The sequence below is a fragment of the Talpa europaea genome, assembly GCF_964194135.1.
Source record: "Talpa europaea genome assembly, chromosome: 15".
Taxonomy (NCBI): domain Eukaryota; kingdom Metazoa; phylum Chordata; class Mammalia; order Eulipotyphla; family Talpidae; genus Talpa; species Talpa europaea.
Window position 1 is genome coordinate 5,748,911 of NC_140083.1, and position 25,120 is coordinate 5,774,030.

Consider the following 25,120-nt stretch of genomic DNA (forward strand, 5'->3'; position numbering starts at 1 on the left):
CCCGCACGGGCTCCCCCGGCTCGGGCTCCCCCCGGAGGAGGGCGCGTCCCCGCCGTCGGGTCCCCCACCCCGGCGCGGGCCGCCCCGCCCCAGGCCCCCGCCCCGCGGCCGAGCGGCGAGCCCGGGGACTCGGGGCGCTGCAGCTTCGCAAGTCCCGGGACAGACGCCCCGCGAGGGCGGGCGGGGGCCGCCCCCTTCTCGCCCCCCACCCAGCCTCGGGCCGGCGCCAACCATCCGGCCGGGGCGCCCTCCAGCCCGGGCGGCCTCAGCCCCCCCCCCCCCCGCGGGCGCCCGCGAGGCCCGGGTCTGGCCGTCCGGGGAGTCGAGTCGGGTGTCCCCGGCCGGGAGAGGCGGGCACGGGCCCCGCGAGAACAGGCGGGGGTGCCGGGCCGGGGCGTCCCTCCTCGGGGCGGCCCGGCTTTCGGTCCCGGGAGGGAGAGGGCGCGGGGCGCGGGGGGCGCGGGGGGCGCGGGGGGCCGGCGCCGGGGCGCCCCTCGCCTCGGGGCGCTGAGCCGGGGGCGCCGGCCGGGGCGCGGCTCCCCCTCCGCGGCGGGCGCGCGGGCGGCCCGGGGGGCACTCACCGTCATGGCGGCGCCCGGGGCGGCGAGCAGGAGGCAGGAGGGTGAGAGGCGCTAGGGCCGGGCTCAGCGGCGCGGGAACCCGCCGCCGCCGCCCCTCGCCGCCGCCCGCCGCCGCTGCTCCGGCCCGTCCCCGCCCGGCGCTGCCCCGGCCCCTCCGGCCGCCCGTAAAACTTTTTTTTTTTCAAACTTCCTGGCGGGGGCCGCGCGCGGGCCAATGGGAGGCCGGGCCGGGCCGGGGGCGGGGCCGGGCGCGGCGGGCCGGGCCGGGCGCGAGGTGGGCGGATGGGGCGGGGCGGGGGCGGGGCGGACGGGGCGGGGCTGCGCGAGGGGCGGGGCTGCGCGGGTGGAGGGGCGGGGCGAGGGGCGGGGCCGCGGGAGGGGCGGGGCGGGCTCGCGTGCCCGCAGGAAGGAAGGGCCGGGCGTGCAGGTGACTCCGCCGGCCCACGGGCTGGAGCCCGGAGCGGCCACAGCGGGGTGTGGTCCTGTCGCCGCCCGGGCTCCGGCTCCTCGCCCCAGCCCGGAACGCGGACCGAGCGAGGTGTCCACTCCTTCCGTCAGCAGGAGACGCGGGCGGAGCACCCTGGACTCGCTGTCCGCGGACTCGGCCTCCGAGTCCCGCTCTGCCTGTGTCATCGGCTTTTGTTCTCGCCAGAGACCCGGCAGGGAGGGGTCCTTAGCCCAATTTAATAACGAGGACGCGGGGATTCAGAGGTGAGCCGCCCTGCCCAAGGTCACAGTAAGAGGAGGCGAGATTTCTGACACAGAATCTATGCACATCGAGAGTTCTGGAACAGTAGGGTCTCCCCCAAAAGTCCCCTCCTCACAAAGGGGTTCCCACTTAACCACCTCCTTTGGTGCTGTCTCTCATTCCCAGAACACGTGGCAGTTTGAAGGGACCTTGGCAGACTCTGGAGCTAAATGCATGCAGCATAGTGATTCTCTCCCACTGTCACCTTAAGCAAGTTACTTACCCTCTCAACTCAACCTGTAAAATGGGATACTACTCTTCCCGCGTGGGGTAGTCCTGAGGTTTGAGTGGAAAGCACCCAGAACACCCCACCCCTTGCCCTAATGCATATCCTTAGGTAAGGGGCAGGTGAGTTTGGAGTAATTGCCATTTGAACTATTCTGCCCTCTTGGTTTGGGGTTCAAGATTTTTGCTATCGTAATTATAATTGTATTCCCTGCTTCCTGGGTAAAGAAATGCAGGCGCAAGAAGCTGAGGGACTTTTCCAGCACTTCCCACTGGGAAGTCTCACCTTCACCCTGAGAAATGAAGCCAAGCTGCATCCATCTTCTAGACATGGCCTTCTGGCTTCCCTCGCTGTTTCCTGCCCTCTCCTGTACCTAACTCCGGGTTCAATCCTTGAGAGCATGAGTGAGCAAGACCTCACCCACCACCAGTGGCCTGGGCACCAGCCCCGCTGCTGGTTTCCTGGCCTCTAGGACCCCCCTTCGGGTTCCCCCAGTCCAGTAATCAGGCCACTCCCCTGCTCAGACGCCTCCAGTGCTAACAGTGGTCCAGGCAGCCTGCCCCTGTCACCAGCTGGCCCCGGCCTGCTGCCCTGCATCACGATACACACGTTTTACATGCAAGGCATACACACGCTGGACAACCGGAAGCTCCCGGCATCAGCCAGGTCCTTTGTCCTCCCTGACTGCACATGCTGTTCTCTGTGCGGTGGGAACACTTCCCTTCCTGCCCTCCGTGTTCCAACCCAACTCGCTCAAGTCTCCGCTTTCCCTTTCTCTTTCTCACCCTCCCTCCCCTCCAAATGTTTGGGAACCCCCCTCCCCCTCTCAAGTCTCAGTCCAAAGGCTGCCAAAGTGCTCCCAGCACAGGGCTGGACTCTCCTTGCGTGGGGTTCCCTGCATTAGACTCCCAGCCTGGCGCTCCCTGCATCCTCAGTACGTTGCCCCACTAGAGCCGCAGCGCCGCTCTGACCAGCTGCGTGGCAGGTGCTCACCAAATTGTGAGCTTCTTGTGGGCAGGGGTGGAGTGTTCTTTGTCTCTATTCAGAGGTCAGCACAAGGCCTTGGTGGAATAACTCCTAAGCAAATATTAGTCAATGAAGGCCTGCCCCTGGGGAGGAATGCTGCCCACCGCCCACCGCAGGCCGGAGACTGGCAGAGCGAGCCCCGGCACCTGGAACGAGGGATTCAACTGAGCCGCCAAGCCCTGGGGTCGTCCAGTCTCAAACTATGATTCTACTGAGGATTACAAGGTGACACTCAGAGAAGGGAGACCAAGGCCCAAAGTCCCGAGAGCGAGGGGCAGAGACAGAGCTCAAGCCCAGGCTTCTGGCTCTTGACCTTCGACTAATTTCACCATCCAACCGAGAAGTATTTGCATCTGCTCTAAGTAACTGGTAGGCGCTGCTGGCGTTTTGGCCTCTGGTTTGGCCCCTGGGCTCCCAGCTTCCTCCTTCCCAGGTGAGAGCAGGCTGCAAACTCACGGAGCCTCAGCTGCCAATCTGCCTAATGGGGGGGTCATGCAGACTCTCTGGGCTGCACGGAGGGCTCAGGGAGACCAGCATGCATGGGGATGTGGGGTTCTGAGTGCAGCCAGAGCAGGATTGGAATCTCAGCTCTGCCCCCTGCTCACCCAGTTCATTTCCTGCTGTGAGATGGGCGACTGAACTGCCCCTGGGCAGCTGGTGGCGAGGGTAAAACCAGCCAGGTGGCATGCATGGCATGGGCACGGAGCACATCTCGGCTCACAGTAATGCCAATCAGCCTCGCCCGTTCTAGAGCTCTTTCCCCATTTCCTGCCAGGACTCCTTCTCTGCCCAGGACTTACCTGCCCCCCCTCCTGCCCGGTGTGCATGTTGGTGACCTTTAGTTAGTCTGATAAGGTAATTCCCGCCCATGATTTTAAGGTAGCACCCTGCCAGATAACTGTGTTTGCCTGATCACCCTTAGCCTTAACCCCCGAAGCGAAGCGGAGGGGAAACTGAAGTGCACGGGAAGGGAAGTTCGTGTCCGGATACCCCCCTCACCACACCCCCGGCAGCCTGACTCCCTGAGCCCTCCTGCCACCCTGAGGCTTTTCCCGGTTGGAGAGATGTGGTGCTGAGACTGGGAGTGTGGCTGCAGCTGTTCTCCCATCCAGGAAGGAGGGGAATCGCAGGAGGCTGGTGCCTCTGAACCCTAGCTGCGGCCTCGGGCAAGTCCACGCACCAACCTGAGCCTCTCCCTGACCTGCCCAGCCTTGCTGGATCCAGAGAGTATGCGAGTCAGTCCCAGCAAAGAGACCTCGGCAGCCCTGTGCCCCTGGAGATAGACAGACCCCTTCCCTCTGGCTGTGAAGGGGGCAGGAGGGAACAAGTCACAGCACCTCCCCTCCCTGCCCTGGAGGAAACCCCAGAACCGGAGGCCGGAGTGTTTACAACCCTCTCTGGGCAGGGGATGGGTTACGTAATGCCAGATGTTTATGCAACTGGCTCAGGCCCAGGTCTGAGACACACTTTGCAATCCCACAGCCCCTCCAGGCCCTCCCTTTCTGTCCCCCTCCCCCCAACCTGGCTCCCCGGCCCCCCTTGGTGATGGGAGCTTTCAGCTGCGCAACTTAATTCAATCGCCCCTCACTCTGAAAGCCAGAAACAGCCCTCAGCCCTGCCCTGCAGGTGGGCAATCCTGCTCACTGGCAGAAACCAAGGGTGCCTAGGACCCTTGCTGCCATCTCTCCTTTCTCGTGGGGGGGCCCTCAGCCCTCCCTCCCAACCCCACTCTCTTCTTTAACTAACACCAACTCCCCCCTCCCTCTTGCTGCCCATCCTCCCCTACCCCGTCCCCCAGCCCAGCTGGAGCCAGCCTACCCTTTGCCAAGTGAGGACCCCCAGAGACAGCAGGAACGGATTGAACAGCGTGGGACGGTCCCCGGGCATCCGCCACGAGCTCACCAGCCGGCCCTTGAGCGGGCGCCCAGCCTTGCCCTCCGCTGGCCTCTTGTCTGCCTGTCAAACAGGGTCCAGGTTGGCCCCCAGGTCCCTCTAGAGTGGGGTGGGGGAGTCCCTGACTACAGCCCTCCCCACCCCCACCATCTGCCACGTCTCCCCCAAGGTCAGGGCTTCCCTCTTCCTCCTCTCCCAGGGCGGCTGCGCAAAGAGCTCGTGACGCCTGCAGGCTACGTGGGTTGGGCCGCCAGGGTCCCTGGACTCAGCACCCTTGGGGTCACCCCTTGAGTCTAGCCACAGGTGGCCAGTGGTGAGGCAGGGGGAGGGCAGACCTCAGCTGTGTGTTCACTCCATTTAGGGTTTTCAGACCATTTTGCTTTAAGTAGCACCAAGAGGGTAACACCAAGAGGCTACGTGTATCTCGTGTCTCTGGAAATATCTACAGGTGTGGAATCTCTGCCTCCTCTCCCCCATGACAACAGCCTCACAGATGCTACAGTCCCCGCCCAAATGCACCCCCTTTGGAGTCAGGCTTATTGGGAAAACTGAGGCCCAGTGAGGCAGAGGCTTTGCCCCGCATCACGGAGCAGGTTAGCGGCAGAGGCAGCCCCAGCCCACGGGTCCCAGCTCCCTCAACGCAGACACTCTCCAGAGGCGGCACAGGCAGATCTCAGCAGTCCCAGAGGGCACCCCCCACCGGCCTTGACCACTGGGCCCCGGCTGGCCCGTGCTGGCGCTCCAGTTGAAAGCGGCCCACAGCCAGGCGTGCGGAGGGCACGGCGTGTGAGTGGGAAGTGAATGAATGAAGGCGGCCATGATCAGTTCTGTCCAGGCAGCCTGGGGCGGGGCTGGGGGGAGGGCAGGATGGGGGTTTTCTGTGCTGCTGGGGTGGGCCCATTTTGTGGAGACCAGAGGGGACCCCTGTATTGCTATTTCCTCTTTGTTCTCAAAGTCTGCCTCCAGGAAGTATGAGGAAATACCCCAGAAAGAGGAAGAGCAGTTGCCGGAGCGCCCATGAGAACTGGAAGCACCTTGGTGGCCTGTCCCCTCCCGCTCCACAGAGGGGAGGGCTGTGGCTCGAGGCTCAGCAGACCAGCCCAGAGCAGCGTGGGGGGATCAGAGAGCACTGGGTGGGGATTCCCGTACCTGGGCTCTAGTTTGAGTCCAGCTGCCCATGAACTGTGCACCCTGGGATGGCTCCCTTACCCCCCAGGGAGGGACTGGGCGGAATCCCCCAGCTCTGACTACCCCAGCAGGGGCAGATGTCAGGGTTCCAGACTCCCAGATGCTCCCCCACACACACACACCTGGCTTCTCAGAAGGCAGCACAGGGAACAGCTGGGGGAGGAAAGCACAGCCCCAACCAGCCAGTCTCCTCCCGCTGCCCGGAGGCCTCGGCTCTGACCTCACCTCTCTGGAGGCTGAGGGTGATGAGAACAGTGTGTCTGGCTGGTCTTGGGAGGGGTGGGGCAGAGTGCTATGTTCCAGCTGACGCCAGGCCTCTGGGCAGCCTCAGTGGGCCGCACACCTCTCTCCCGCCCCAGGAGGCTCTCCAGGCCCAGCTGACTGTGCCATCTCCTCATCCCTCTTTGCTTCTTTGGCTCCAGCTCCTGGAAGCCCTACCTCTTCTCCCAGCCTAGCCGGCCCTTCAAAACCAAAGGATCTTTCCTTTTGAGACCATCGGGGCCAAATTGCCATTTGCCCAGGGAAAAGCAGAACCATTTTCAGGGCAGGCTAGCAAGTTAGAAGTAAAGGCCTGGGCTTCTGACCCCAACAGCATTCACCCACAGGCCCCCTAAGCCAGAAGGTGGCTCTTCTGCCCAGCTCCTCCAGAGACTCTCTTCTCAACCCCCTTCCCCACTGCCACCCACCCCACCCCACCCCCGCCCCTGCACACAGATGGCCCCATGGCAGAGATAACTGTGGCCTGGGTGATCCCAGAGCTTCTTTGAGGACCTCCACCCACCTCTGACCTGACTTCCCAGCCCTTCCCTTCCCCTCCCTACATGCCCACACCCATGACCCAGCTACCGAGTCTGCCAGCTTCTGATCCGTCAGAGAGTCTTGGCCTCTGCTGGGGTCTGACTCCTCAGGCGCCTCTGATTGGAACTGGAGATAAGAAAGAGCACAGCTTAGTCCAAGTTATTCCCCCGGGTCCATTCATCTATTTACCTTCTCATCCATCAATTCAGCGTCCTTTCAACCAGCCTCAATAGATTCATGTTATCCATCCTACCACCCAGCATCCGCAGGGCATTATCCACCCCCTTGTCTATCCATTAGACATCCATTTCCTATTTATTCATCATCTGTCCATCCTACATCCATGTATCCTTCCTCAATCCATCCAACACCCATCTGTCCATCCAACATTCATTCACAGTCCATCCCCCCTAGTCCACATTTGCCCATCCGTGCAACATCCACCCGTCCATATTCTACCCAACATTCATCCATGTGTTCGTCAAACCATCTAAGCAACATTCATCTATTGCACACTCATTATCTGTCTGTCATTCATCCACCCTTCTATCATTCATCCAACATCTACTTATCATTTGTCCAATATAGATGATTTATTTATAATCCATTCGCTCACACATCCGATGTCTGCCATTCAGCCATCATCTGCCCACTGACCCACCCATCCTGCATCTGTTCCCGGGGGCACTCAAGCATCCACGCATTCACTGTTCATCCATCCCCTGAACTGAGATCCTCCTTGTCAAGTCCTGGGCCAGTGAGGGCAGGAGACAGAGATAAGTAGGCACAGCTCCTGCCCAGCGGAGCCCGCGTTTCTTATGGGGAAATGAGGACTGTGCCCACATGGAGAGGAGCAGGACCACCAAGCCCAGAAGAGGGACATCACCTGCCTGGGGAAAAGAATATTCAGGGATGATTCTCAGAACAGAGCATCTGCTTTAGGACTTGGACTTGGTGGGCAAAGAAGGAAGGGAAGAGCATCTTGGGCCATGGGAACAGCATGTGCAAAGGCAGGAAATGTGTGTGAGGGCTCTGCAGCCAGCTCAGCACAACTGGAGGGAAAATCTGGGGTGGAAGGAAAGGAGGCTTGCGAGGCAGGCCAAGGATTTTCATGCTGGGCGAGCAATTGGCACCCAGAGGTCCTGCCAATGCTATGTCTTCTGGGCATCCCTGATGGCGCAAGGGGTTAAGCACTGCACTATGAAGCAATCTGAAGCCTCTGCAGCATGAGTTCGATCCTCTGCTGGCCAGGGAGAGACCCACATGGCACAGCAGACCTCTCCTGCCTCGCCTGCTGCTCCCCTCAGCAGTGTATTTCAGTCAATCTGCCTGTTCTGTTCCCCACTCTGTCTCTGGTGGATCCTCTCACCCCCTGCATCTCTGGCCTGTACCCCAGCTCTTGTATGCATAAATAAATAAATCTTTAAGAAACCAATGCTATGTCTTTTGGGCCTCCATGGTGGTGCAGCGGGTTGAGCACAGCCCGCTGTTCACAGCCTCTGCAGTGCAGGTTCAATTCCCTGCCAGCCAGGGAGAAACCCACATGGGGGAGCAGACCTCTCCTGCCTCGCCCACTGCTCCCCTCAGTAGTGTCCTTGGTCCGTCTGCCTGTTCTGTTCCCTGCTCTGTCTCTGGTGAATTCTCTCACCCTCCCGCGCCTCTGACCTGTACCCCAGTTCTTGTATAAATAAATAAATCTTTAAAAAAACAAACCAAAAAAAACCAATGCTATGTCTTTTGCAGTGCCCCTGAAGCACCCAGTGCTCCCTCCCCACCCCCGTCACCCTATTTTAACTCCTCAGGGAGGAGCCTGGCCCCACTGTACTGGGCAAGACCAGGACCAAGAGAAGCTGGCGTCTCGAAGTGCGCAGGGCATCCCGGGTGCCCAGGCCCGGCAGCGGAGTCCTGGGCTCCTCTCACCCATCTGCAGATAGAGGCTCTAGGTGTGTGGCACCACAGCGCCACTGCCTCTGCGACCTGGCACCTGGGCCAAGGAGGCAGGGAAGGGGCTGGGCGAGCACCTACTAAGTGTCCGGCACTGGGCCTTTGTCCGTGAGACTCATGTGAGCAGCTGGTCTCAGCAGCCAGCTCGACCAAGTGAACATTTATGGAGCCTCCTCCCTGTGTCTGAGGGGAGCTGGAGGGGCCCAAAAAAGGGTAAGCAAGGCTGTCCTGGACCTTGAGGAACTTAGACTGCAGCAGGGGAAGGGGAGCCGGCCTATTGGCTGCAGGCCAGGCAGCGTCAGGGAGGAGCAACACGAACCAGGTGGGCGCTTCGAGGGGAGAAGGTCCAGGACCAGCGCCTTTACGTTCACCATGCCCCAGTCCTTAGGGGCTATGTGCACCCGGGCAAGTGGCTTCACCTCTCTGAGTCTCAATGTGTTTCTCATCAGATGGCTATGGACATTAAAGGGGGGAACGGAGGATAACCACAAAGTATTTCAGACCAGGACTCAGCACACAGTAAAAGCCCCAGAGAGTGCTGGCTGGTCACCTTCCTGCTGGTGGGGAAGGTTTGGGGCAAGGAGGGCGTTAGGGCCGAGTCTCAGCACACATGCAGGCGCTGAGGGGAGGCCTTTCCTAGGATGCTTATCTGCATCTGGCGGGGCTGACTTCCCCACTGCCTCTTAGAGGGAAGACTGACTTACCTTCCTCTCTGGAGAGCTGGGGCCCCCTGCAGGGCTCCTGCGTCCCAGCTGGCCGCTCTCTTCCAGACCAGGCAGAGTTGAGGTCTCAGGTCCGCTTGTCACTTTGGTCTTTGGCCACTGGGTGGAGGTGCAGGCAGATCTGGGAGGCTGGGCTGAGCTCTGAGGCCCCTGGCCCGGGCTGTGTCCATTGACTAGGGTGGCCTGGGCCCAGCCCTCAGGCTGGTGGTGTTGCTCTTGCTCCAAAGCACCACTTGGGCCCAGGGAATCCAGTTCTGGCCCTGAAACCATGGTCAGGCCACCCCAGTGTCCGGCTGGGTCCTTGCGGGGCCGTTGGGCCTGCAAGAGCTCCAGGAGGCCTTCCCAGTACTGCCTTGGGAGATGGGAGGCAAGCGTTTGCTCCCTGAGAAGGTCTGCCAGGTCCCTCCAGTCCAGCTCAGGTTGCCTCTTGGGACCCGGCAGGTGTGGGCGCTCTCCCTCGGCCCCCTGGTCCTCAGCAGCGGGTGTCTCAGGCTGCAGGGATTTTGAGAACCCCGCGAGGTGTATACTGGAGTTCTCTGTGGGGCTGTTGGGCTGGTGAGGACTAGACAGCTCCTGTAGGCTGCCCCACCCCCTCTGAGCGGGTCTGTTGGGAGACTCCCGCAGCCTGTTACTGGGGGGCTCCTCCCAGAGCTCTGACTGCCCCCCATGGCTGAGGGAGCCACACAGCTGCCCCCAGCTCTCCTCAGACTCCTTGGGAAGGTCCCCCCAGGTGCCCTCCAGGGCTCTGGCAGCCCCCTGTATGGGCTTCTCCAGTCCTTGCCAGCCCCCCAGGCCGGGGCCCTCCTCCTGGCTGCTCTCACTTTTCTCCAGGTGTCTATGAGGGCCCCGGGAGCCTGGGAGCTCCTCCTGACTCCGCCATCCTCCCAGAGGCTGTCTTGGGCCTGCACGGCCTCTCTCCAGAGGTTTCTCCATCTGCTGCTCCCTCTCAGGGGTCCTGGCTGATGTCCTGGGGGGCAGTGAGGACGCTTGAAGCTGCTGGTTCCCCTCAGGCCGCCTCCCGGGGCTCCTGGAAGGAGGGGGATCTCCTTGGCTCCGTCGGGCTGGTGCTGCCTGCTTCACTGGGGTCTTGGTAACCTGAGGACAAGGCAAGGAGGTGAGTGAGTCTTCAGGTCTCCAGCAGGGTGGCCTCTGGAAGCTGGGGGCCGCGCCTAGGCCCCGGGAGGAACAATCTGTGTCCCAGAGCAGCCTGGATTAAAGCAGGTCAAAAAGCACCAGGATTGTGGGTTCCCTCCCTGTGGGCGGCAGCTCTTCCCCCTCACCCACTTTCTCAGCAAGACAAGGGCAGAGAGCTGCTAGCTTCCGGCCCAAGATGCTGATTCTAAGGTGGGCTGTCAGGTACTTCCCCCCCACACGCCATTCCACTGGGTGGGCCCAGCCTCCAAGAGGTTCTTTAAAAGAACAAATTCCCACCCCGGAAGAGAGAGCCCTTACAACGGGCCTGAGGTGTCCCAGGTTCTTCCAGGAAACTCCCTAAACGGCAGGTCCCTCCAGAAGGCGGGGGATGGCACAGAAGGGCTGTTTTCAAAAGACTAACTTGGAGTCCTTCTCAAATCTGCCAAGAGTTGCTGGTCTCTGGGAGAGGCGGATGCAGGATGCCCTCCTGTGCCTCCCACCCTTCATAAGGGCCTCCCTTTCTGGGACCCCTGCCTACCTTGAGTTGGGGAGAAGCAGTGGCTCCCCCTTAAGAGCACAGGGGCACAGAACAGGCTGGCAGTGCTCACCTCCCTGCTGAGGGCAGGGCTGGATTGTCTTCTGAGAAGTTGGCTCTGACCTTGGCTGGGCCGCTGTGACTGCCCCTCGTCCCGGGCCTGGAAGGCCCCCGGTGCCTCGGACTTCCTGTGAGCAAATGCAGTCGCCCCTCTGAGGGCCCTTGGGACTGTCCCACTCCCCAACTCCCAGCTCTCGACTCCCACCCCCGCAGGACATGTGGGAGATGCAGGGACCCGCCCCAAGCTCAGTGGAGGATGCTAAGTGCACCATGATCCTCTTGGGGCCTCAGTTTCCCTTTCTGAAAAATGGAGGTGGTTGACACCATTCTAGTCTACCTGCCTCTTGGGGCTCTTGCAAAAATGAAATGAGAAAAGGGCCTCCCCGGTGGCACAGCGGTTGAGCACGCTGGGTTGCGAAGCTGCCTGCAGCCTCTGCAGCGCCAGTTCGATCCCCGGCTGCTCCCCGGCCACCGGAGGAGGGTCCCACATGGCGAGTGGACCTCTCCTGCCGCCCGCTGCTCCCCTCGGCAGTGTACTTCGGTCCTTCTGCCTGCTCTGCTCCCTGCTCTGGCTCTGGTGAATTCTCTCACCCTCCCGCGCTTCTGACTGTACCCAGTGCTTGTATAAATAAAAAAAGAAAAAAAGAAAAGAAAAGAAATGAGAAAAGGGGTGACACAAGGTGGGGGGGTGTAACCTTGCCCTGGCAGTCTCCTATTTCACCAGTATTTCCTGTTCTGACCGCTGCCCCATCAGTCACCCACCAGTCACCCCCAGACAAAGGTTAGACTGGTCTTTGTGGGAATTGAGGTTTATTGAGCACCTACTGTGTGCTGAGCACCTAATGTGTGCCAGGCACTGCACACATTTATGGAGCGCTTTAGGTTCCTGCGGCCAGAGACTCACCCACCACATTTCACCTCATGGAACCCATGTGCAGAAGCGTCCTGTAATGTGCCCCCACTTCCGCTCCTGCCCTCTTCCTGTCCATACGGCAGGTTTGGGATTTTCTCGGCTCCCCTACTCCCCCTCAATACTCATAGGATTCCAGCCTGGAAACTCGAGCTCACCCCAGCTGTCCGTAAAAGAGCTCTGGGCAAGACCAGAAGGAAGAAAGAAACATCCTCTCTTCCTACACAACTCTAGAAAGGCCACTGCGCACTGTCCATACAGATGATATCCCTAAGACCCCGGACTTCAGGCCTTGTGGCCACATCCGATAGACAGACCCTCTTAATTTAAAAAGTCTCTTGTTCCCATTGATTAAAAATGAGTAGTGATGGAGCCTCCCTGGTGGCTCAAGGAGTTAAGTCTTAGCACTATGAAGCTATCCACAGCTACTGCAGCATGAGTTTGATGCCCGGCCAGGGAGCTGACTTACTTGGCACAGCAGACCTCTCCTATCTCACCCACTGGTCCCTCAGCAGCGTGTTTCAGTCAATCTGCCTGTTCTGCACCCCACTCTGTCTCTGGTGAATCCTCTCACCACCCCCAGCACCTCTGGCCTGTACCCCAGCTCTTGTATGCATAAATAAATAAATCTTTTTTAAAAATCATCTTCAAAGGGGCCTCCCCTGGTGGCGCAGGCAGTTGAACGCAGCGCTGTGAAGCTGTCTGCAGCCTCTGCAGTGCCGGCGAGTGTCCCACATGGCATAGCAGACCTCTCCTGTTGTGCCTGTTGCTCCCCTCAGCAGTGTATTTCATCAGTCTGCCTGTTCTGTTCCCTGCTGTGTCTCTGGTGAATCCTCTCACCCTCCCGCGCATCTGGCCTGTACCCCGGTTCTTGTGCAAATAAATAAATCTTTAAAAAAAAATCATCTTCAAAGGATGAATTCTTAGTAGTGTTTCTACTTGGAAAAAAAGTGCCATAAAGAGGAAAAAATTCATTACTCAGTAGAATTATAAAATCTTGGTTAAAAGGAAAATAATCCACATCACCAAAATGTATACATCAAACATATACAATTTTTGGTGTATCAATTAAATGTCAGGAAAGCTTATAAAGAGGTAAATAACTTCTTTTTTAAAAAAAAATTTTTGCCAATGGAGACAAAGAGTAAGACAAAATGAATAGATGTAACTGTGTAAATGCAATTAAATACAGAAACCTGTCCCTTCTGTTATAAGCCCTTCTCAATTATCAGACAACGTCCAAGATATGCAAATCTATGCTACCAAAAATAATAATCATAATAAGGCTAAAAACAAAGGAATTTTTAGGGCAGTGAAACAATTCTCGGATACTATAATGGCGGATACATGGCATTACCCATTTATCCAAATCCACGGGGTGTACACCCCCAGGAGTCTACCCTAATGGAAACTAATGATAATCACATGGTAATGATCAACTAATGGTCAGTGTTGGTCCATGGCTTACAATACATGGACCACTGGGCAGGGGTGGGGGAAAGTTGATAGTAGGAGAAACTGTTGGAGATCAGGGGAGCAGGCAGCATATGGGAGCCCTGTGTACTTCCCATTCAATATTTCTGTGAGCCACAAACTACTCTTAAAAAAATTAACTATATAGGGCCTCCCCGGTGGCGCAGCGGTTGAGTGCTGGGTTGCGAAGCTGCCCGCAGCCTCTGCAGCACCTGTTCGATCCCCGGCTGCTCCCCGGCCACCGGAGGAGGGTCCCACATGGCGTGCAGACCTCTCCTGCCGCCCGCTGCTCCCCTCAGCAGTGTACTTCGGTCCTTCTGCCTGCTCTGCTTCCTGCTCTGGCTCTGGTGAATTCTCTCACCTTCCTGCGCTTCTGACTGTACACAGTGCTTGTATGTATAAATAAATAAATAAATTAATTAACTATATATTTTTTTAAAAGGCTAAATAAAGAATTGAGTGAATGCTGGCGAACACAAGGTTGTCACCTGGACAGTAGATGGATCGAATTTACTGGAAAAGGAAACTTGAAGAATAAGAGCTAAGGTTTCTCAGGCAGATTCAAATCTAAGAGAAAATGTTGCCTGAGGGGGCAACAAAGAGAGGAATTTGAGATGCAAACTATGAGGAGGCCTCTAGGGTGATGGGAATGTTCTGAAACTGGGTGGTGATGTAGCCACACCCTGCGCTCATGCAAGTCACGAAATTGTCCACTGAAAGTTTTGAGACTTTCAGACCTTTTTTAATGTTCTTTTGAACCTTGCTGGTGGAATTCCAGGCCTGATCCTTGAAAACTCTGAGGCTGGGGCTGCAGGACAAAGAAATTCCAGGCAGATGAACAAAGTGTCCCCTTTCTGCAGCAGCTGAGAAGCAGATGTCCTGCTGGGTGGGGACACCTGCGCTGGGCCCGTGACAGGGACTGGGGATGCCCAGGGCACCTGACCTGCAGGTTGTCACCATGTCCTAGGAAAGTAACATTTAACCTTGAGAAAGTCTGAGTTTTCTTACTTAAAATACGTGCCTCTGGGCATACATTTTAAATCAACTGTTTCTGAAAGGCCTGGGGACCTGTGCACTTTCTTTGTTAAGGCAGAAAAGATTCATGGGCACGTTCATCTTCCTGGTGTGAGGAGGAAAAACCAAAATAAACTGTGATTCTGGATCAAACAAAGGGTGTGAGAGTTAACCTCGCTCACGTTAATGTACTGACATGCTCCCCATTTTACAGATGAGGAAACTGAGGCTCCCGTATATTAAATCACTTTACCAGGTCACGCAGGTTGGGGATTTGAACCCCCTGCCTCTTAGTCATGAGGCAATACACAAAATACACAGTGGTCAAAAAAATTCGTAATGTGGAAACAGAGAAGTGACTTGCCCACAGTCACACGGCCGGCAGGTGGCCGGCGAGGTCTGAACACTTTCTGTCTGACAGCCTAAGCCTGTGAACCGTGCACCTGTCCTGCTGCCCAGCCTCCTCCCCAGCCCACCTGGCTGATGGGCCCTGGGCTCACCTGCGCTCTTGCCCGAAGAGGCGCTCCACCTCTGCGCGGCCGGGGCTGCGGGTGCGGCCCCCATTGCTGCACTGGGGGCCTGGCTCCCTCTGCGCCAGCCTCCTGGGCGGGGGCAGGTCGGCCAGCATGGAGTACTCCTCCCTCTCCAAGTTGTGCCTGGTCTCCCCGGGGGGTACTGAGCCCCTGGAGCCCCCGGAGCTGCCTGGTGGCGGTGAGGATGCCAGGAATGCTAGGTCACTGGGTGGGTGGCGGGGTGGGGAGGAGGCTCGGGGGGCATCCCGGTGCCCGATGCACACTTGAGGGGGCAGCATGGTGGAGCCATGCAGAGAGTCGATGGAGGGGGCCAGGCTCTCCATGCTGGTCCCAGGATGGTCCTGGAAAAACAGGGAGGGCTCGGGGACCTGGCGTGGTGGGGACGAGAAGTAGGGTGCATCCCGGTGCCCGATGCACACAGGGGTGGGGATGTGGGGGGGCTCATGTAGAGAGTCTGTGGAGGGGGCAAGGCTCTCAGTACTAGCCCTGGGGAGATCCTGGAGTAAGAGGGAGGGCTCTGGGGTCTGGCGTGGTGGGGAGGAGGCCCGGGGTGCATCACGGTACCCAATACACACAGGTGGGGGGAACTGAGGAGGGTCATGCTGGGGGGGCTGGTCCTCAGCATCTGATGTGTCTGGGAGGAAGGGGAAGGGGTCAAACTGGGTGTGACGGGGTGGTGAGGAAGCCCGGGGGGCATCCCGGTGTCCAATGCACACAGCTGGGGGCATATAGGGAGGGTCATGGTGGGGCGATTCACTCTCTGACACGTGGGGGTCTGGGAAGAAGGGGAAGGGGTCATGTTGCAAATATCGTGGAGGCGAAGAGGCCCGGGGGGCATCCCTGTGCCCGATGCACACAGCGCATGGGGCCTGAGCGGGCTCAGAAGAGGGCTGGGGAGCCCCGCGGAGGGTGGGGTATAGAGGTGAGGAAGTCCGGGAGGCACCATGCTGGCCTGGGTTAAGGGAGGAGGAGGCAGTCCGGGATGGTGAGTTCTGCTGTGAAGGGCCGGAGGAGGGCGGGGGCGGGCCCGCCCTAGTGGGAGATGAGGTCTGCGGTCTCTCCCCTTGGGTTGGCCGGAGGGCGATGGATGCCCAGGGGACCTCGCTTGGCTTGGAACGAGATGGGGAAGAGGATCGGGGGCCATCACTCTGGGTCGGCCGGAGGGGGAAGGAGGCCCAGGGGATGTCCTTGTTAGTGCGATGGGGAGAGGAATTCCTGGGATTGCCCCGCTGAGAACGGTGGGGAGAGGCTGTCCCAGGGTTGCTCTGTTGGGTGCAGCACTGAGGGGAGGAGGTCCCAGGCTTGTCCCGTCGAGAGGAAGCAGATTGAGGATTATCCTGTTGGGTACAGGAGGCTCTAAGTTTATCCCATTGGGTACAAGCGGCTTTAGGGTTTTCCCGTTGGGTTGATGAGCTTCTGGGGTTTTGTTGACTATAAGAAGTCCAGGGGTTATCCCGTTGGGTGGTTCTGTTGGGGGAGGAAGCTCTGGGGTTGTCCCGTGGGCCACAGGATGTTCTAGTGTTTTCCTTTTGGATGGTTCTGTTGGGAGAGGAGGCTCTGGGGTTGTCCCGTGGGCCGCAAGATGTTCTGGATTTTTCCCTTTGGGTGGTTCTGTTAGGGGAGGAAGCTCTGGAGTTGTCCCATTGGCCACAGGATGTTCTAGTGTTTTCCTTTTGGATGGTTCTGTTGGGGGAAGAGGCTCTGGGGTTGTCCCGTGGGCCACAGGATGTTCTGGAATTTTCCCTTTGGATGGTTCTGTTGGGGGAGGAGGCTCTGGGGTTGTCCCGTGGGCCACAGGATGTTCTGGAGTTTTCCCTTTGGGTGGTTCTGTTAGGGGAGGAGGCTCTGGGGTTGTCCCGTGGGCCACAGGATGTTCTGGAGTTTTCCCTTTGGGTGGTTCTGTTAGGGGAGGAGGCTCTGGGGTTGTCCCGTGGGCCACAGGATGTTCTGGAGTTTTCCCTTTGGGTGGTTCTGTTAGGGGAGGAGGCTCTGGGGTTGTCCCATTGGCCACAGGATGTTCTAGTGTTTTCCTTTTGGATGGTTCTGTTGGGGGAGGAGGCTCTGGGGTTGTCCCATTGGCCACAAGATGTTCTAGTGTTTTCCTTTTGTATGGTTCTGTTGGGGGAGGAGGCTCTGGGGTTGTCCCATTGGCCACAAGATGTTCTAGTGTTTTCCTTTTGGATGGTTCTGTTGGGGGAGGAGGATCTGGGGTTGTCCCATTGGCCACAAGATGTTCTAGTGTTTTCCTTTTGGATGGTTCTGTTGGGGGAGGAGGCTCTGGGGTTGTCCCGTGGGCCATAGGATGTTCTAGTGTTTTCCTTTTGGATGGTTCTGTTGGGGGAGGAGGCTCTGGGGTTGTCCCGTGGGCCAGAGGTTCTGGGCTTGTCACACTGGTGCGCACGTGTGGGAAAAGAAGCCCGAGAGTCATCCTGTTGGGTAGACGAGGATCTGGAGCTGTCCTGTTGGATGGTTCTAGGGGGAGAAGGAAGTTGAGGATTGTTTCGTTGGGTGGACGAGGTTCTGGGGTTGTCCCTTTGGGTGATTCTTGAGGGAGAAGATGCTCTGGGGGTGTCCTGCCGTGTGGAAGAGGTCCTGGGAGTGTCCTGATGGGTGGACAAGGTCCTGGGCTTGTCCCGTTGGGCGTTTTGGGTGGGAGAGGTGACTCGGGGTGCATCAAGCTGTGTGAAAGCAGCCTGCGTGATGTCCCTCTGAGCAGCGTGGCAGAGAGAGGGAGTCTGGGGGGTGGCACTTCGAGGTCCACTTTGTGGAGTTGCTGAGGAAGCCTGGGACAGCGCTGACTGGTGCCGCTCCAAGAAGCACCCACCTTCTCCTCGGAGCTTCGCCAACTGCCGTCCGGGACTTCGGCTCCCGCAGCTGGTGTCTGGAGAGAAAAGAGGAAGTTCCCAGGGGAGGGGAGAGGCCCAAGCAGCTCTCACACCTTCCCTTTCTTTGTCCCCTGGGATAGACAATTGGGGAAAACCCCAAATCCTCTTCCTAGGGGACCCACCATCCATGCAAGTAATTGCACCCCTCTGATCAATGCAGTTTTGGGGGCATAGCCGCCTCTCTCCAGCTGAGGTCAGGAACTTGACACTGAAACCCAGACTGCCTTGCGGACAGGGGTGGCCTCCGGAGCCAGCCGGTCACGTAGTCTGAGGTCCATGGGTAAGTCAGAGAAGATCAAACTTGTGGGGGGCAAATTTGAAATTTGTGTGACCCCAGGGAGAAGGCGCACCATCTAGCCGACTTTCCACTTGCTACTTCCTGTCACTGACTTCGGAGAAATTCCCTGCTTAGCAAAGTGCTTCCACCCTGCACGTGCTCCCCCCCCCGCCCCCCCGCCCGCTTCCACTCCCACCTGCCTCAAGCACCCTTTTCAGCCTGGCCCAACCAGGGTCTAACTTCACTCCTGAGGTCCAAAAGGGAGCACAGGACAGGTCTACAGACCCCCTCAGACTCCTCCAGGACCGTTGGGGTGCTGGCCCTCACCAGCTGGGCTCTGCAGACTGGACTTGCCAGAGGGGTGTCAAAGGGCCCTCACATCTTGGAGTTGGCTAATTCCTCCTGGGCCTTGAGCCCCTGCCTGCAATTTGGGGACCTGCCACCAGGCGGACAGTGGCAACTACGTTTCGATCAAGCAGGTCACCTAGTGAAGCTCAGGCAGCCCAGGCCCCTGTGTTTATGAGCAAACGGCAGGTGTCAAGTACAAACGCGGCCGGTCCCCGCCACCAAGCCCGGAAGCCACTTGGTTCCCTGTGTTACTGCCTCTTCCCACACGGCCTCTCCCCAGGGCTGAGAGGGTAGGGCGGCCGATAGGGGCAGTGACAAGACCTGATTCATATTTTGAAAGGAGGCTCCAGCTGCTGGGAGGAGGTAGGGAGGGGCCAGGCAGAAGCAGGACAGGGAGGCTCTGGCAGTAACCCCAGCACAGGGCAGCAGTGGCTGGGCCAGGGAGTTGGGGTGTGACAGATTTGGAGTGTGTTTTGGAGGTGTCAACCAAAACTGCTGGTGGTTGGGTAAAATGGTTGAGGAAAAAGGGCTCCTGATAACTAGGATCTGAACCACCAGCAGGACAGAGCAGACTGCAGGAGACCCAGGTTGGGGTGGGGGACTAGGGTGCTGGTGGCATCCCGCACCAGCCTCTCCTCCACTTCTATCCCACACTAGGAAGCTCCCGGCACCCCACCTTCCTTCTGCTCCTTGAAATTGCTGCCTCTGTGCGTGCCTCAGGGCCTCCACACTGGCTGTTCCCTCTGCTTCGGAACTCAGATCTCAGCTGCCACGTCGCCTCGCCAACAAGCCCTGCCAGACCACCCGGCCGCTTGCTCCACCGCCCCCACAGCACCACCTTCTGGGTGGGCACTGCCTTTGCACTTGGGCTGCTGCTCCATGGGGGTGGGCCTGGCCCACCCTGTTCCCCTGGCTTCTCCAGCACAGAGCCCGGCTCAGAGCAGCTGCAGTAAATGCTAACCCAACGAGTGAGGGAGCTGTGTTGAGCGTGGGGCGCTGCCACACCCCATGGAGAGCGGTTTGTCCGGAGGGCCCGGGATGGTGCCGGGGCAGCCAGGGTATGAAGGTCAAGCAGAGGCAGAGGCATCAGCAAAGGAAGGTGAGGGTGACCAGTGAGGAGGGAGGAGGACCAGGAGAGGAGGGCCCAGGGGACCCCCGAGCTCACTATGGACTTCTGTTGGGGTGAGATCAGGGAAGCCGCACAAGGCACTACTCAGCACATGCCAGGCAGCCCCGGACAGGGCGGTGTTGCTGGTCCTTTCGCAGCCCAGCAACTTGTGGGCAACAGTAAATGTTTGCTGAGTTCTCCAGTGAACCTCACTTCTCCACGAAAGATGCCCAAATCTCTATCCCAGCCCCGATCTCTTGCTGGCACCCCAAGTCTCTAAACCTCTTCCTGGGGATGCTTCCCCAGCACAGTCAGGACTGCTTGTGTTCCCCCCACTCCCTGCCAGACACGCGGCACCTGCATCTGATCCCGATGAAGCGGACAAACTCAGATTGAGGGACTCCCCTCCCCACGGTCTCCCCCACCATCCCAGTCCTTATTATCAGCAAAAGGACCCCAGGCACGAGAGCCCCAGGCCAGGAGCTGAGCCATGGGCCCTCCTGACCCCAGTCCCATCAAATCCACCTTCTCTTCTGGCCCCTCCTTGCCCCAGAGCCACGGTCCTAATTCAGACGGCCCCTTCTCTCACCTGGACAATCACAGGGAGCTACAGCGATTTTTCAGCAAGCTAGAAAAACAGCAATCAGTCACCCTGGCATCTATCCTTCACCCAGAGGCACCAGTTAAGTTCGTCTCATTTGCTTTGTTTACCTGACTTTATTCTTTCATCCATCAATCTTTCTATCGCTTTCTACTTTCCTCTCTCTCGTTGGGCCATATCACAGTTAGTCGACGTCAGACTCTTCAGACTCTTCACCCCAACCTTCTTTTTTTTTTAAAAAAATTCTTTTTTTTTTTTTTTTTTTAGTAGAGGCATGTTTATTTATTTATACATGCACTGGGTACAGTCAGAAGCATGGGAGGGTGAGAGAATTCACCAGAGCCAGAGCGGGGAGCAGAGCAGGCAGAAGGACCCAGAGCGGGGAGCAGAGCAGGCAGAAGGACCCAGAGCGGGGAGCAGAGCAGGCAGAGGGACCCAGAGCGGGGAGCAGAGCAGGCAGAAGGACCCAGAGCGGGGAGCAGAGCAGGCAGAAGGACCCAGAGCGGGGAGCAGAGCAGGCAGAGGGACCCAGAGCGGGGAGCAGAGCAGGCAGAAGGACCGAAGGGACCCTCCTCTGGTGGCCGGGGAGCAGCCGGGGATCGAACCGGCGTTCGCAGAGGCCGCGGGCAGCTTCGCAACCCAGCGCTCAACCGCTGCGCCACCGGGGAGGCCCCCACCCCAACCTTCTATGTGCTTCTCCTAAGAACAAGGCCAGTCTGCTCGCCTGCCCACGCCCAGGAGCCACAGCCGGGCACGCAGCCCCTACTCCAAGCGTGGCTGTGCCAACCGTCACACGCTCCAGCTTTCCCTTTGCCGGACCAGGCCAGGCTCACACAGGGCATTTCCCTTCCCACAGCCTCTGTCATTGGAGACCAACCCCCTGCCCCAGGGTGGTTTGTCTGCGCTGTCAGGCGCTGCGTGCTCAGGTAAGTGGGGAAGCCGATGCCGCTGTGCTGGCGCTGGGACGCGGACGGCCACTTGGTCAAGGCCAGACCTCCCCTTCCTTGGGGTGCCTTCCCTCTCTGTAACTGATGTGTCATCTGAGGGGAGATCATGTTACTACCTGCTCCCCAACAACTTTCACCCAGGAATTTCGCATCAGCCTGTGATCCAGGCTTGAGCCCGCAGTCCCTGCAGACCTGGCCCCACTGTGCGCCCCCATCTGTGTCAAGCTGTTCTTACCGGGATGCTCCCAGTTCTCAGCTCCAGCGCCAGGCTCGCTACACCCCCCCCTCCAAACCCCCCCTCTGCCTCCACCCTCACCCAGCCCTTTGCTCACAGGTGGGACATGTCCTGGCTCGTCCTCTGTCCTGTGCGCCCCCTCCCGTCCACTTGCTTTGTCGCTGATGGGCTTTCTGGGGCAAGGGTCACGTCTCACTCTTCCTGAAACCCCGGTGTTCAGGCTTTACTGTTAGCACCAGGCTTTACTGTTAGTGCTCGTGTTGGGGGCCTGAACCCCGCTGCAGGAGCCAGGGCCCCACATTCCCCAATTTCAACACTGCTGAAGACACAGACAGGAGGCAGGAGTGAGGGAGGGCCCAGCAGGCTGGGCCAGCGAGATGCTGTCCTGGGCCGTGGGCACCTGCTGGCTCGGTCTGAACAGCAGTCTCCCTTTTCCCTGGGGACCTCATCGCCCTGGTCTCCTCTGGGCATGTTCCTCTCCCCCACTCTCAGGCCTGAGGTCTGCACAGGAGGCTGAGCCCATCCCTGATCACCCTCTGTTGGGTGCCAGGGAGAGCCCTTCCTGGCACTTCAGCAGCATCTGTTGGGAAGACTGTACAGTCCTTCTATGGGCGTTGACAAGTTGATAAGGCACAGCCTGGTACTTCTGCTGCTCGTCAGACCACTATCATGGAGGGTCTGGTTGAGACTAAAGCCAACACAGAAGGAAGCAAAGAGAGACCAGATTTCTGATGCTCTTTGAACACCTGGATCCAGCCATGCCTGAAGTTGCACCCCAGTTTACTTGTGTTCAATCATTTTCTATCACTTACAACCAAAAGCTCCTAGCCCACCAGCTGTGAGAGGGTGTATGGAAAGCAGACAGCATAGCACAACATAGCCAGGGAGACAGCTCTCTGGGCCCCAGGTTGCTGGCCATCACCACGGCCAGCCCCTGGGCCAGGACTCACCCTCCTTCCTCTGACCTGTGGCGTCTCCTCCCACCGGGGGACGGGCGAGGATAGACGGAGCCCTGCGAGCACTGTCAGCTCTCGGCCCCTCCGGGGTCAGCCGCGGGATCATCACGGTGAGCAGGCTGCAGTGCGGGGCCTCCTGCTGCCTCTCGACAGTGTCCCAGCCCTGCCAGGGGAGGACAAAGCATGTGTACAGAGCAGGAAGAGGCCCCAGGGCCACCTACGGGTGTCAGCTCAGCACCCCCAAGTGTCAACTTTGTCAACCCCAAGGCCAGGCAGGTCCGCTGGGGCCAAGGACTTGTGCTGAGCATGCGGCTGGGAACGGTTCATAAGGAGGGGTCTGAACCTGGGCCTGCCACACTGCAGGTGGCAGGAGGGCCTTGGCATTGTAGCCCTTGTCCCAGAGACACCCCAAGGTGCAGACAGAAGTAGTTCCAAGCCCCGCCCTGCCACCAACATAATGTGGCCTTTCCGCTCTGAGTCCTAGGCGTCTTTCCCCAAAATGGGGCCATACCCATCTCTGCCTCTGAGGGAGGTGGTGAACCTTCCAGAACCCTTGACGCTGGGCTGGGTTATTTCATTCTGAGCCCCACCACTCCTCTGTCCCTGACGCGGGGGCCTCAGTGAGAGCTGGCCTCTCCTGCCTTGTGACAGCCCTTAGAGCTGCAAGTGCCCAGGAAGTTCCCAAGCCTCCTCTTCTCTTGGCTAAATGGCCCCCAGCCTTTACCAGGCCCCAAAGCCTGCTCCCCTTCCTGTCCCTCAGAGATCTGTGCCCGAGCTGGCACCTGGGCTCCATAATGTATGATCAGACAGGCCCAGAGCCAGTCCTAGGCCTGCCCTGGACCCCACGCCCACCATCCGGGCCTCTATGCGAGAGAACCTGGGGCAGACTGAGTACACTGGTGACACCCCCAAGCTCCCTGACAGCTGAAATGCCCTCCTCCACCTTTTCAGCCAGCCCTCAGCACCCTGGGGCTGGCCCTGCAGAGACCCCTGCTCCTCCTAGGTGGCTGGCCTGGGAGGTCAAGGTGCTGATTCAGTCTCCGGACAACCTGGACCCAGTTCCCTGGTGTGAGATACTCAGCCCTGTGTAGAGTCTGGGGGGGGATCCCAGAGCTGTCACAGAGGGGTGATCTGTTCTGGTGCCCCACCGGCCCCCGCTCACCACAGAGGACGAGTTGCTGGTATCATCAGGGGTGTCACAGTCAGGGATGGAGCTGGTGCCAGAGCCAGAGACCTCGTCGAGCCTGCCACCCAGGGAGGAGGCCAGGCCCTCCAGATAGGGCACTGCCTCAGGCTCCCGGCTCCTGCTCCCAGGGGCAGTTGTGGGGTGCTCCTTGAGGAGCCCTGCCGATGCTCCCCTGGAAGAGGAGACAGATCCGTGACTTTTCCCCAAAAGTAGTGAGAATTGAAAAGTAACACCCCGTCCAAGCACACACACAGCTCACGTGGGGGCCGGGAGCTGAACCTTGGAGCTGAAGGGGGCCAGCACGAAGGCTCACGTGGTTGACATGAGGCTTACATGGACCCCCTAAGCCTATTTAGAAGTGAATGTAATCATCCCCATTGTACAGATGGAGAAGCTGAGGCTCAGAGACATCAAGGGACCAGCCAGGTGGCAGAGCTAGGAAAGGCAGAGCTTCGTGTGAACCAGGGCTGTGGCCCCAGCCCCAACCCTCTGTCACTGAGGGCACTGGAGACCCCAAGTTCAGTGAGACTAAGGAGAATCTTCACGCTGGGCTGAGAAGAGGCTTCGAGAGGAAGCAGGCCTCCCAGAGCAGGGACAGGGCACCAGCCCGGATGCCACGGGAGGGAGTGGAGGAAGCCCTGCATTAGAGATGCCAGTCTGGGTAGCCACAGGCCACGGTAGCCGAGAGCTGGCAATGTTCCCAAAGAGGGGCTCACAGATTAGCCCACAAGACGGACACAGTGATGCCCCTAAAAGTGACATCCAGGACCTGTTGTCCTCCTCTCTGGCCTCCCCTACCCAAAAGCCCACAGCATGGCTGCAGCGAAGGCTCCCACACGCCTGCAGTATCATCAGCTTGTTGGCCCCCGGCTTCCTGAGCACAGCAGCCAGCTCAGCTGTTTTGTTTTCCTAAACAACACCTGTGAGGCACTCACGTTCCTGAGCGATGCTGCTTTGAGTCAATCTCCCGTATCCTTCAAACGGGGAAAATAGGCATAAAAGAGGCACTAACTTGCCCATGCTCCTGCCGCCCACCAGGGATGGGAGCTGGGCCCCACGTCTCTGGCCCCTCAGCCATGTTGTCCAGCACCAGAGCCCCCAAGGGGGGCTTCTGTTCCTCTCAGGCCCAAGGGATGGGGGGATGTCCAGCGCCGGGAGCCACCCGGTTAGTGGGTGATAAGAGGTGCCGTGGGTGCTAAAACTGCTGAATCTTTTAAAGCACCGCAAGGGAAACAGGAAACGTGAGCGGGCCGTGGCCATGCCCATTTGGCGGGGTGGGTGCCTGGCTGCTCCAGACCTGAGCTCGTTATTTTGAGGAAAAAGTCATGGATCTGCCTCCCCAGCGGGGTGTATCGCCAGTGCCCGAATGTGTGGGCTGACCACGTGACCCACACGAGCGGCCACCACAGGACACGCGGCGTGGTGGAGGGTGGGCTGGATGCGGGCGTCCTATCCAGGAAGTCACCCCTAGGCCCCAGAGCTTACCTACCTCTCCGGCCCTGGACCAAGGCCCGAGTCCACCACGGACTGGCAGTGGGAGGCTGAGGTACCCAGCGGGTTCTCAGAGGCAGGCGGGCGACAGGGCAGGTCACAGTAGAGAACCTCAGTGCCTGGAGGGCTCCCGGGCTCCTGGGAGGGAATTGGAGAGAGGAGGTAGCGCCTGGCCCACGTGGGGGCTCCCCTCCCCCTAGGCAGCGCCTCCCCCCAAGGGGCGGTGGAGAGTCTCCAAGCATCTCCTCCTGGGATCTCACATTCTCAAGGAGAGCTGTCCATCAGGCTGGAAGCGCCCCTT

The 25,120-nt window shown here is 59.1% G+C and overlaps 1 protein-coding gene across 1 annotated transcript in view; it reads right to left on the reverse strand.

Moving 5' to 3' along the window:
• TRIOBP (TRIO and F-actin binding protein) overlaps positions 1 to 25,120 on the reverse strand; it is a gene marked incomplete at both ends in the record, with an annotated part of 49,424 nt that overhangs the window by 20,135 nt on the left and 4,169 nt on the right. Inside the window, 8 exons of the mRNA XM_084255696.1 lie at positions 6,509 to 6,586; positions 9,109 to 10,221; positions 10,869 to 10,983; positions 14,753 to 16,900; positions 17,300 to 17,666; positions 22,137 to 22,305; positions 23,305 to 23,500; positions 24,818 to 24,957. Coding sequence (XP_084111822.1) covers positions 6,509 to 6,586; positions 9,109 to 10,221; positions 10,869 to 10,983; positions 14,753 to 16,900; positions 17,300 to 17,666; positions 22,137 to 22,305; positions 23,305 to 23,500; positions 24,818 to 24,957 — 4,326 coding nt within the window. The remainder of the gene's footprint in view (positions 1 to 6,508; positions 6,587 to 9,108; positions 10,222 to 10,868; positions 10,984 to 14,752; positions 16,901 to 17,299; positions 17,667 to 22,136; positions 22,306 to 23,304; positions 23,501 to 24,817; positions 24,958 to 25,120) is intronic.